Here is a 12,370-nt window from a genome sequence, read left to right as displayed (position 1 = left end):
CCCCAAGAACACAGTGGCCTCCATCATTCTTAAATGGAAGAAGTTTGGAACCACCAAGACTCTTCCAAGAGCTGTCCGCCCGGCCGAACTGAGCAATCGGAGGAGAAAGGGCCTTGGTCAGGGAGATGACCAAGAACCCGATGGTCACTCTGTCAGAGCTCCAGAGTTCCTCTGTGGAGATGGGAGAACCTTCCAGAAGGACAACCATCTCTGCAGTACTCCACCAATCAGGCCTTTATGGTAGAGTGGCCAGACGGAAGCCACTCCTCAGTAAAATGTACATGACAGCCCGCTTGGAGTTTGTCAAAAGGCACCTAAAGACTCTGACTATGAGAAACAAGATTCTCAGGTCTGATGAAACCAAGATTGAACTCTTTGGCCTGAATGCCTAGAGTCACGTCTGGATAAAACCTTGCACCATCCCTACGGTGACGCATGGTGGTGGCAGCATCAGCGGCGGGGACTGGGAGACTAGTCAGGATCGAGGGAAAGATTAAAGGTGCCAAGTACAGAGAGATCCTTGATGAAAACCTGCTCCAGAGCTCTCTGGACCTCAGTCTGGGGTGAAGGTTCTCCTTCCATCAGGACAACAACGCTAAGCACACAGCCAAGACAACGCAGGAGTGGCTTTGGGACAAGTCTCTGAATGTCCCTGAGTGGCCCAGCCAGAGCCCAGACTTGGAACCCGATCGAACATCTCTGGAGAGACCTGAAAATAGCTGTGCAGCAACGCTCCCCATCAAACCTGACAGAGCTTGAGAGGATCTGCAGATTAGAATGGGAGAAACTTCCCGAATACAGGTGTGCCATGCTTATAGCTTCATACCCAAGAAGACTCTAGGCTGTAATCGCTGCCAAAGGTGCTTCAGCAAAGTACTGAGTAAAGGGTCTAAATACTTATGTAAAGGTGATATTTCAGATGTATATAAAAAAGTGTTGGAAAAATGTCTAAACCTGTCTTTGCTTTGTTATTATGAGGTATTGTGTGTAGATTGATGAGGGAAAAACCCAATTGAATCAATTTTAGAATAAGGGTGTAATGTAACAAAATGTGCAAAAAGTGAAGGGGCCTGAATACTTTCCCAATTCACTTTACGAACACCAGATGTAGACATGTGACAGACACATATCAATATACCAGATAATGTACACACTTTAGGCTAGTAGAGATACAGAACACAACAGTGTCTCAAGGAAGAATGGCGTTAGTGATTTCCTAGATGTTTCCTCGGACAAGGGCCCAGTGTTCACTTTCACCGTTTACAGCACCACAGAGGGTTAGCTGGCGGTTCCACTTGTTTTCTAGAGAGGTTTTCAAACGTTATCTGGACTCGTTTTTTACTAGTTAAACTGTTTTGGCAAATGTCAAATTAATATTTTATTCATTCAGAAAACAAAACGTCTTTATCATGTCTTTGTCAGCATTGATTACATTTGAAATGGTCAATTCTAAGTGATTCCAACCAAATTAACACAACCCTAACTAAAGCGTCGCAGACCTAGCTTTCTGTGAGGTGTCCAATTGACCTGAGTAGTTGGTTAGGACTGGACTCCCGGAAAGGCAAAAACATGTTGGTGCCTAGAAACAGCTAGAGAAAATTAAAACTGTGCAGGTGCTCATGCCTAAACTTTATATTGTTGCTTATACCCTGTTTCCTTTCTCTTCTTTTCTTCTTCACATTTAACCTGTTATGTCCTCTAATAAAGTGCCCATTAATGGTAAGTTGCCAGTCTGCCCTGTTTTCTCTGGGGTGAGGAGGTGTGTGTGTGTGTGTGTGTGTGCGTGCGTCATGCTATTGAAAGGAGCTTGCCTTCCTTTGGGGCCTGCTCTCTCATCTTGTGTTGCTACGCATGCATTTGTGTTAGGGCATCTCACGCCCCCCCTTCCCCCTGTGAAGCCATTACCTAGCATGGGGATTTGACTCCACCCGTGGACAGTGTTGCCTCATGCATATGTGGACTATATGACGTCCCACCCACACTCCACAACCCCTACCCCCACTTTGTTTAAACGGGGGTCTCACGCCTCTGCCACTTTTTAATTTTTTTTACGGTTTCCCATAAGACATAGTCACCGAACAGAGTACCCACTTCATTTGATCGTGCACCCACGTCATCCATCCACCGCCACCATTCCATCATTTGTGCAACTTCATTTTGCCATTGGTCGATTTTGTGGATAGAAAATTTGTATTAAGAAGTTAGCCACAAGCTAGCGCTATGAGAAGTTAGCCACAAGCTAGCGCTATGAGAAGTTAGCCACAAGCTAGCGCTATGAGAAGTTAGCCACAAGCTAGCGCTATGAGAAGTTAGCCACAAGCTAGCGCTATGAGAAGTTAGCCACAAGCTAGCGCTATGAGAAGTTAGCCACAAGCTAGCGCTATGAGAAGTTAGCCACAAGCTAGCTCTATGAAAAGTGAGGGTTATTCTAGCGGCAATAGAAATAAAGCTCTTTCCCCTCATCGTATAATGTAAATAGATTTATTTTGCACCATGTTATCTGTTAAGATACGAGCTCCCTTATTTTGTGTTCACAACGTTTCAAAACACTGTAATAACTAGTTGAGCACAACGTAGTTTATAAGTAACTCCTGTTCATTTCATGTTTTCTCATTGAATAACTATACTATGACCCTGTGTTCATCCATTATAATGTCAAGAGTGTTTCCTATTCTATGTCCGTACGGGGTTGTGGGGCACTCCAGTCCTGACCAGTGTACATGTATTTGTGCGTGACCTCGTTCCTTCTCTTTGGGTTTCTAGATGAGAACCACACCATGACCAGTGACACCAGTAGTCTGGTCCAGTCCCACAGCCACTCCTATAAGAAGAAGAGGGAGGTGGCAGATGTGCCCCCCTACCAGACGGGTCAGCTCCACCCGGCCATCCGCGTGGCAGACCTGCTCCAGCACATTACCCAGATGAAGTGTGCCGAGGGGTACGGCTTCAAGGAGGAGTACGAGGTGAGAGCCTCAACTGCCTGCCAAATGTAGGGTCTCGCCCTCCTCAATCACATGGCAAATCCTCACATATCAAAATGCCCCCTCATATCAAAATGCCCCCTCATATCAAAATGCCCCTTCATATCAAAATGTCCCCACCAATGTCCTCACATATCACTTCCCCAGTCTGTCTGTGTTTGTGTTTGACTCCCTTACTCTAAAGCAAACCAAGCACAGGCGTCCCTGGTTGTCTTTCTTTCTATTGTTGTCCTCTTTCTTGCTATATTGCTTGCGTTCTTTCTTGTTTATTTGCAGCATACTCTTTTTCTTTTGTTTAGATTCATTGTTTGTTAGATGATTTTGTCACTTTTTGTCTCTGCAAATGAACTTCTCACTAGCTATTATTGCACAAAAATGCACCAGTTTTATGTCTACACACTCCTTCCGTTCCAATGTTTGTCACCACTTTAATTCCTCTCGCTTAGTGTTTGGGCTCCTGCAGTTTGTTGACTGCACGCCACACTGCTTAGACCTTACTGCCCCGTTGATGGCATCCACTTGGCTACCTAACAATGCTGAACAACCGTCCTGGTGAAAAAATGTGCCTTCTAAATCTTAAAAATCCTACAGCACATGCATACACTAATGGGGGATTTCCGAGGCTGAGACTGTGTTAATGGCTCAGACCATTGCGAGTTGCCAGCTCTGCCTAGAGTCTGTATATGTGAATTATATGGGAACAGCGCTTTTCTCCAGAAGCTGATGAAAAAGCTAACGACTGTCACAGCAGTGCCTTATTTACTCGCCCTCACGTGTGTGTGTGTGTGTGTGTGTGTGTGTGTGTGTGTGTGTGTGTGTGTGTGTGTGTGTGTGTGTGTGTGTGTGTACATACTGTATACACAAGCTACCCCTCTCACCTTCCAACCCATTACAAGGGAGTTTCTACCTTTTCTACGGAGGGTATTTGCCAGTGGTGTAAAAATACTTTAAAGTACCACTTAAGTCGTTTTTGCGGGTATCTGTACTTTATTTTACTGTTTATATTTTTGACTACTTTTACTTCACTAGATTCCTAATGACAATTTAATTTTTTTTATTTCACCTTTATTTAACCAGGTAGGCAAGTTGAGAACAAATTCTCATTTACAATTGCCACCTGGCCAAGATAAAGCAAAGCAGTTCGACACATACAACAACACAGAGTTACACATGGAGTAAAACAAACATACAGTCAATAATACAGTAGAAAAATACGTCTATATACAATGTGAGCAAATTAGGTGAGATAAGGGAGGTAAAGGCAAAAAAGGCCATGGTGGCAAAGTTAATACAATATAGCAAGTAAAAGACTGGAATGGTAGATTTGCAGTGGAAGAAAGTGCAAAGTAGAAATAGAAATAATGGGGTGCAAAGGAGCAAATAAATAAATACAATAGGGGAAGCGGTAGTTGTTTAGGCTAAATTATAGATGGACAATATATTGACAATAATGTACTTTCATTTTCCCTGATCCCCAAAAGAACTCGTTAGATTTTGAATGCTTAGCAGGACTGGAAAATGGTGCAATTCATGCACTTATCAAGGGAACATCCCTGGTCATCCCTACTGCCTCTGATCTGGCGGACTCACTAAACTCACATGCTACGTTTGTAAATGATGTGTGCCTCATTTAAAACAAAATACAATTAGACATATACTCAAGTAGTATTTTACTGGGTGACTTTCACTTTTACTTGATTCATTTTCTATTAAGGTATCTTTACTTTAGGTACAATTAGGTACTTTTTCCACCACTGGTATTTACCTGAAATGAACTATCCACCATCCCCCTCCCATCTTATACTTTATTTTGCTATACCCACTACTTACACATTAAACAACACTGGAATCAGATCAATAATTCAATCTCCCATGCCCCGGGCTGGCCCTGTGGTTTGGGACTTCCCTGAGGGCTCAATTCATTATGGATATAGATTGATGATTTTTAGGGCTTAGGTAGGCTGCTAGTGCAATAATACAGTATTGCCAGTCATAGAAATACAGAGTGCAGAATAATTGACGCCCCCCTCCTTCCTTCCATCTGAAAGTGCTTCTCTTCACTGTTTTTCTATTATTTTCTACCTTTCTATTTGTAATGCCGCTACAAGTTAGAGACGGCGAATCATTGTATTGTCTTTTTTTCCCCGTTTCGTTCCCTGTTTTCTGCTACCACTGTCTCTTCTCATGTTCTCTCTAAACACAACGAGCCGAGCACTAAACTGATCAATTCTAATCTCTCCCCCGATTCCATGCTTCTTGTTATTCCATAACGTTATCTATGGAAAAGATAAACGAGGTAAGCAAGTCCCCTTTTTGGTTTGATTGTAAACAATGTTTTTAGATTGTAGCTTTGTCGAAGTATTACAGAAACCCTAGATGCAGCTATCTCACAACCTATAGCTCCTGATATTGATTATAATTCTTTACCTGCTGTTGGTTGTCTGTGTCCAAAAACATGCATTTAACAAACCACAAAATACGACAACAAAAAATATATCTGATGAGATTTAATCCCCTGGTCAATGAGAATCAAAGAACGGTGAAATGAGTGACGTTTAGTTGACACTACAGTACAGAGCAGAGGTCCTTTCTAATGGAAGTGTTTGTAGACAAAACACACACCGCGTTCATCCCAGACACAGTAAATGATTCTCCTGTAGTTCAGGCCTGTCTCTGCTTCAAAGGAAAAAAACATATTTGATTTGTGTTGATGATAATGCAGTCAGACGCCATTTGAATTCTTAAGTCATGAAAGACTTGCTCTCCTGGTATGATAACTTACATCCAAAAAATAACCAACAAGAAAAACTGTCAGAATATGATCATTCTTACCCTGAACAAAAATATAAATGCAACATGCAACAATTTCAAAGAGTTAACAGTTCATATGATGAAATCAGTCAATTGAAGTGAATGCATTAGGCCCTAATCTATGGATTTCACATGACTGGGAATACAGACATGCATCTGTTGGTCACGGATACCTTAAAAATGGCACGACAATGGGCCTCAGGATCTCGTCACGGTATCTCTGTTCATTCAAATTGCCATTGATAAAGTGCAATTGTGTTCATTGTCCGTAGCTTATACCTGCCCATACCATAACCCCAAAGCCAACATGGGGCACTCTGTTCACAAAGTTGACTTCAGCAAACCACTCGCCCACACGACACCATACACGCTGTCTGCCATCTGCCCGGTACAGTTGAAACTGGGATTCATCCATGAAGAGCACACTTCTCCAGCGTGTCAGTGGCCATCGAAGGTGAGCAAGCATTTGCCCACTGAAGATGGTTACGATGCCGAACTGCAGTCAGGTCTAGACCTTGGTGAGGACGACGAGCACGCAGATGAGCTTCCCTGAGAAGGTTTCTGTCAGTTTGTGCAGAAATTCTTTGGTTGTACAAACACAGTTTCATCAGCTTTCCGGGTGGCTGGTAGACGATCCTGCAAGTAAAGAAACCGGATGTGGAGGTCCTGGGCTGGCGTGGTTACACGTGGTCTGCGGTTGTGAGGCTGGTTGGACGTACTGCCAAATTCTCTAAAACTACATTGGAGGTGGCTTATGGTAGAGAAATTAACATTACATTCTCTGGCAACAGCTCTGATGGACATTCCTGCAGTCAACTGCACGCTGCCTCAAAACATGAGACATCTGTGGCGTTGTGTGACGAAACTGCACATTTTAGAGTGGCCTTTTATTGTCCCCAGCACAAGGTGCACCTGTGTAATGACCATGCTGTTTAATCAGCTTCTTGATATGCCACACTTGTCAGGTGGATGGATTATCTTGGCAAAGGAGAAATGCTGACTAACAGGGATGTAAACAAATTTGTGCACAACATTTTTGAGAAATAAGCTTTTTGTGCGAATGGAACATTTCTGGGATCTTTTATTTCACCTCATGAAACATGGGACCAACACTTTACATGTTGCGTTTTATATTTGTGTTCAGTATAGTTGAAACCAATTGACTCCTTGAGATCAACTTACGTTGTATCTACATCATCCATTAATATACTGCTTTTACTGTGACCTTGACTCATGAATAGTCTTTACTATTCCTGCTTCATATCCACCTCCCTAACCACTACACCATCTTACTCTGAAACACTTTCCAATGTTAAAAATACATCATCATAACACTTGTTTCTCTCTCCTCAGATTGGCTTCATTCGAGCAACATCTTCCAAGCATTATGTTCATTTCTGAAATGTGCCTTTGTGTTTATGCCAGATTGCGCTGCCTACTGGTCAACTCTTGAGAAAGCATTGTGTGGGGTAAAAATGCAGAGGAGCTGTTTTGCAGCTGAAGCTTTGTCTAAGCACCCACCACGTCTGGTGCCTCTGAAGAGAGTTTTCAGTCTCTGTAGTCAGTAGTGTCAAGGGTGAAATCACAATGGTGTTCGGAATCAGAAGGGGTTGGTGTCATACCTGAGTGAGAGACAGAACACCAGTACCCAGCCATTCAGAAGCTGCTGTGAGCCGAAGGAACAATGGCTTTACTTGTTTGTTTTGGATAAGATTTTGGGTAAGAGAGCACCTTTGTTTGGATTCGGTCTCGTGAGAGCCGACCATAGATCTCATCTCAGTAGCTCTACTTCCATGAAAATCATCTGTTTAAGGCTTTGACAATGTTTGTGGGGGGAAAAGTATGCAGGGCTTTGAATTCATTACTGGCTTTCCACCATCCACCAATCACGTTAAGGATTACTGGCGGGTGGTGGGAAAACCTGGCCAATGGTAGATTAGTATGATAGTGCCAAGGGGGATAGATGGAGCCTGGAGCTACCTCCTAGCCATTTGACTTGTAATTCCCCCACAGCTTGCTGCTATGGATATTAATAATTCAATATTATGTTTTATATTTTGCTAGACCTTTTTTCATTAGTATCCAACTTTTGGGTGATTTAATAGGCTCAGAAAAGCATGTTGCAAACTCTAACATGTCTTAAATAAAATGTTGTATTACCCAATTTTGTATTTTCCCTCGAGCCGCACATTCCGTAGAAGTCTTGCAAACCCAAGAGACATTGTTGCCAAATCTATTATTTCTCAAAGCTGGCAGTCAAATATTACACCTGAACTAGAACAAATGATGAAGTACAACAATGAATAGTTGAACACCTGCCAGTGTTGGTGCACTTCACATCACATAATATATTTTTGTGTTATCTATCTCTTCCCAAACTATTTAGACAAATTACAGATTTTTTTATAGTAATTTTTTTCTCATTGACACCACTCACCTCTGGAGGGAGGGAAAGGGAGAGAGAGAGTTTCTCTCTATCAATCCTCTCCTCCCCAGGTTCCCTCGCTCGCCAGGGCAGCTCCTTGTCACGTCTTGCACATGAAAAGATAGCTCTCTTGAAAGACACACGGCAGCAATGAATAACAAACCAGCACCGCTTTCAAACTCTAAACCTAGAGAGGGAGATGGAGGGAGGAGACTAAGCATCTGCAGTATTGTCAACATGTGTTAAAATGTGTTTAATGCCTCTTTACTGCAGCCAGTTCTGAGACATTCGGAGAGAGAGAAAGTGATCTGCATTAAACTACGGCCTTCTCTTCAGTGTCCCTTGCGGTTAACAAGGCCTGTAAGGGAATGTTTTTCCAACATCCAACCGTGCTTGGTAAAGGTCAGGTGATAAGGCTGGTATTTTAAGCTCATCTCAAAGTGACGTCACAATGTGTACTCAAAGGATTGTTTGCATATTAATGCCGGAGACCCTCGACACCAAAGACATCTTCAAAAAAATACAAACTTTATTCCCTCCTTTCTGATTACTCCTTCATCCACATTTAGTCAAATGGCTGAGTGAGCTCATTGATGACTGTTAATAAATGCCATGTTTTCACACCTTAGGCATCCCAGTCACCACCTTTCAGAAAATACCAAAAGTTCACCATCATTTGATTTGGAGTGGTGGTGCCTTTTCCCTCATTGCGTATGCCGTGGGGTGGGAGGGGGCAGTGTGAAGAGGCTCCTCGTCATGGGGACTGAGCTGTTGCCATTATCCACTCAGAGGACTGATCAAGGCTTCTTGTTCTCGGAACGAGTTCCGTGTCATATCATTGAGGGGAAGAAGCGTGTGGGGGGGGGGATTTACAGGTTAAAATAAGTTCCACTGCAATCAAATCTAATCTCAATTGATCAATTGTCTGATGGGACTAAGAGAGAGAGAGAGGTATTGGAAAGAGCGTGGGATGGGTACGGCTAAATAACAGTACATCATTATAATCCATTTATACATCACTGACACTCTTTGGAGAAGTGATTTTGGGGGGAAGTGGAGGAGACATTAACTTACAGGGGGAAAGCAGTAGCCCTTAGCCTGGGTAAAGAACCAATCAGCAACAGCACCATTCCAGCAATGACATTTATTTTCAGAATTAGTCCTAATTGGGTGTTCCCAAGATCAGAATTCCCAAAAACTCATAATATTAATAAATCACGAGGTGCTGTGCTCGAGCAGAGTTTTTTGATCGTGTGTGTGTGTGTGTGTGTGTGTGTGTGTGTGTGTGTGTTCTATTTAGTCTTCTGGTATGTTTCGGGGACTAGTCTTTCAGAGGAGTATGTGGGTAGTTTGTAAAGGTGGACTGGTGTTCTACCTCGGTGAGGTTAGGGAGATTCTGATTGGCTTCAGTGGTGGCCTAATGGGCACCTTCTCTGGCATCGCTCCCAGAAGGCCGTTCTCCTGCCTCCTCTCATCTTTAATAAGGATGGGGATATATCTCTGTTTTGACTGGAAAGGATCCACGGCTGAGCTGTGCTGTCCATTTAAAGAGCTGACCTCCTAACCCTTTGGACCTTTCATGTCCTCCTGTTTAACATTTTCTCTCTCTGTACCCCCCTCTCTCTCTCTCTTCTGTTTCTCTCTCTTTCGTTCCTTCCCTCCACAGAGCTTCTTTGAAGGACAGTCTGCACCATGGGACTCTGCCAAGAAAGACGAGAACAGGATGAAGAACCGATATGGAAACATCATTGCATGTGGGTACAAACAATTCTTTTTTTTGTCTTGTCAGTCAAATCCCTCACAGTTAGATATGAATTCTCAGTGTGGGCCTATTTGTGAACATTATTGTGAAAAATGTCAAGGCCGTATTTGTCCTTTTAGAGCAGCGTATAGTTTGGAACATATGAAATGGTTCTACTGAATGTTAACTATGAGAACTGCGATCATTCTCTTCCTGAAAATGTCATCTTTAAGCTGTGATTGTCACGACAACTGACATCTTATCAGACATATACACACAGGCAGTACTAATTGCCTTTGCAATTATGAAAATGAGCCGTGACTTGGGAACAATTTCAGTTCTGGGCTTGAGACATTGCCGAGGGTGTCACACACACACCACCCTCACAGCTATACCAGTCCCCCAACGAGGAGACCGCCCCTGTCATTTCCACGGCAATAAGATTCCGGACACTTCCTGTCTCTGCAAATGAGCAACCGACCAATCACAGTTCTCCACCCGGCGCGGCGGCCAATTAGCTACGGGGCATGTTGGATGGACTGACAGTTTTCTGCCGGCTGTAATAATTAAAGTGAATAAATCATTCAGAGTGAGTTAGCGTCTCCTCTGTGAAATGGGAGAGAAAAAGAGAACAGAGGAGATCTCTCCTATTAGTCAAATTGAATTATTTTGACTAATGGATAGACACTTGTTTCATAACAGCTCTGTCGTGGTGATTTTGATTAAGTAGAGGCACACTTCACTATGGTTGATTTACCAAAGCTTATTCTCGGCAACTATCTGGTGATTTGGACTCTTTCACTGGGTCCAGATCAGTTTTGGGAGAAGATCAGTTTAAAGAAGAACTGAAACTGAACATTGCTAGCGTAGTTCACTTACACACCACCGTTGACTTGTACCCTAATGAATAGGGACTTCAACTTATTAAACCAGGAAAAGGCTTCCTTCTATAGGGCATATGTCAGAGAAAAACACAGTGACCTGGTAGTTGTACCGGCAGGAGTTGATGACCTTAAACTTCATAGTCCCTATCCTCCACAGGGATGGCCTACCAGTGTTTTCCTCTCCGTCTCGTTCATATGACTAATGGGGCCCTTGTTTCTCTCTCTCTCTGCCTGTCCTGTCTTCCTCCAGATGATCACTCCCGTGTCCGGCTGCAGGCTATCGAGGGAGAGCAGAGCTCTGACTACATTAATGCAAATTACGTGGATGTAAGTACAACACCAGCCAGGGTTAGACAGAAAGGTCAGCCAGCATGTGTGTGCGCATAGCTCTCAGAAGGAATGAGGCACAGATCTGGGGAAGGGTGCCAAAAAATGTCTGCAGCATTGAAGTTCCTCAAGAACACAGTGGCCTCCATCATTCATAATTGTAAGAAGTTTGGAACCACCAAGACTCTTCCTAGAGCTGGCCGCCCTGCCAAACTGAGTAATCGGGGAAGAAGGGCCTTAGTCAGGAAGGTGACCAAGAACCCGATGGTCACTCTGACAGAGCTCCAGAGTTCCTCTGTGGAGGTGGGAGAACCTTCCAGAAGGACAACTGTCTCTGCAGCACTCCACCAATTAGACCTTTATTGTTGAGTGGCCAGATGGAAGCCACTCTCAGTAAAAGGCGTGACAGCCCGCTTGGAGTTTGCCAAAAGGCACCTAAAAGACTCAGACCATGAGAAACAAGATTCTCTGGTCTGATGAAACCAAGATTGAACTCTTTGGCCTGAATGTTAATCGTCACGTCTGGAGGAATGCTGCACCATCCCTACGGTGACGCATGTTGGTGGCAGCATCATGCTGTGGGGATGTTTTTCAGCAGCAGGGACTGGGAGACTAGTCAGGATCGAGGGAAAGATGAACGGAGCAAAGTACAGAGAGATCCTTGATGAAAACCTGCTCCAGAGCACTCAGGGCCTCAGACTGGGGTGAAGGTTCACCTTCCAACACGACAATGACCCTAAGCACACAGCAAAGACAACACAGGAATGGCTTTGGGACAAGTCTCTGAATGTCTTTGGGTGGCCCAGCCAGAGCCCGGACTTGAACCCGATCTAACATCTCTGGAGAGACCTGAAAATAGCTGTGTAGCAACGCTCCCCATCTAACCTGACAGAGCTTGAGAGGATCTGCAGAGAATAATTGGAAAAACTCCCCAAATACATGTGAGCCAAGCTTGTAACTCCATACCCAAGAAGACTCAAGGCTGTAATCACTGCCAAAGTTTCTTCAAGAAAGTACTGATTACAGGATTTGATTTCTTATGTAAAGGTGATATTTCAAATGTATATAAAATAATGTTGCTAAAGATTCCAAAAACCTGGCCTTCCGAGTGGTGCAGTGGTCTAAGTCACTGCATTGCAGTGCTAGCTGTGCCACTAGAGATTCTAGGTTCGAGTCCAGGCTCTGTCGCAGCCGGCCATGA

General features: G+C 43.7%; 1 protein-coding gene across 12 annotated transcripts in view; it reads left to right on the top strand.

Moving 5' to 3' along the window:
- Positions 1 to 12,370, top strand: part of LOC106579657 (receptor-type tyrosine-protein phosphatase mu) — a 285,182-nt gene that overhangs the window by 234,984 nt on the left and 37,828 nt on the right. For 8 of the 12 annotated variants that reach the window (XM_045702733.1, XM_045702732.1, XM_045702731.1 and 5 more), the window contains 3 exons: positions 2,764 to 2,963; positions 9,884 to 9,971; positions 11,093 to 11,169. In XM_045702733.1, coding sequence (XP_045558689.1) covers positions 2,764 to 2,963; positions 9,884 to 9,971; positions 11,093 to 11,169 — 365 coding nt within the window. Of the gene's footprint in view, positions 1 to 1,707; positions 1,720 to 2,763; positions 2,964 to 9,883; positions 9,972 to 11,092; positions 11,170 to 12,370 lie in introns of all 12 variants that reach the window. The other 4 variants (XM_014159782.2, XM_014159788.2, XM_014159786.2 and 1 more) reach the window with 1 other exon arrangement.

This window comes from Salmo salar, chromosome ssa19 (assembly GCF_905237065.1).
Source record: "Salmo salar chromosome ssa19, Ssal_v3.1, whole genome shotgun sequence".
Lineage (NCBI taxonomy): Eukaryota > Metazoa > Chordata > Actinopteri > Salmoniformes > Salmonidae > Salmo > Salmo salar.
This window is presented reverse-complemented; position numbering and strand designations above follow the sequence as displayed.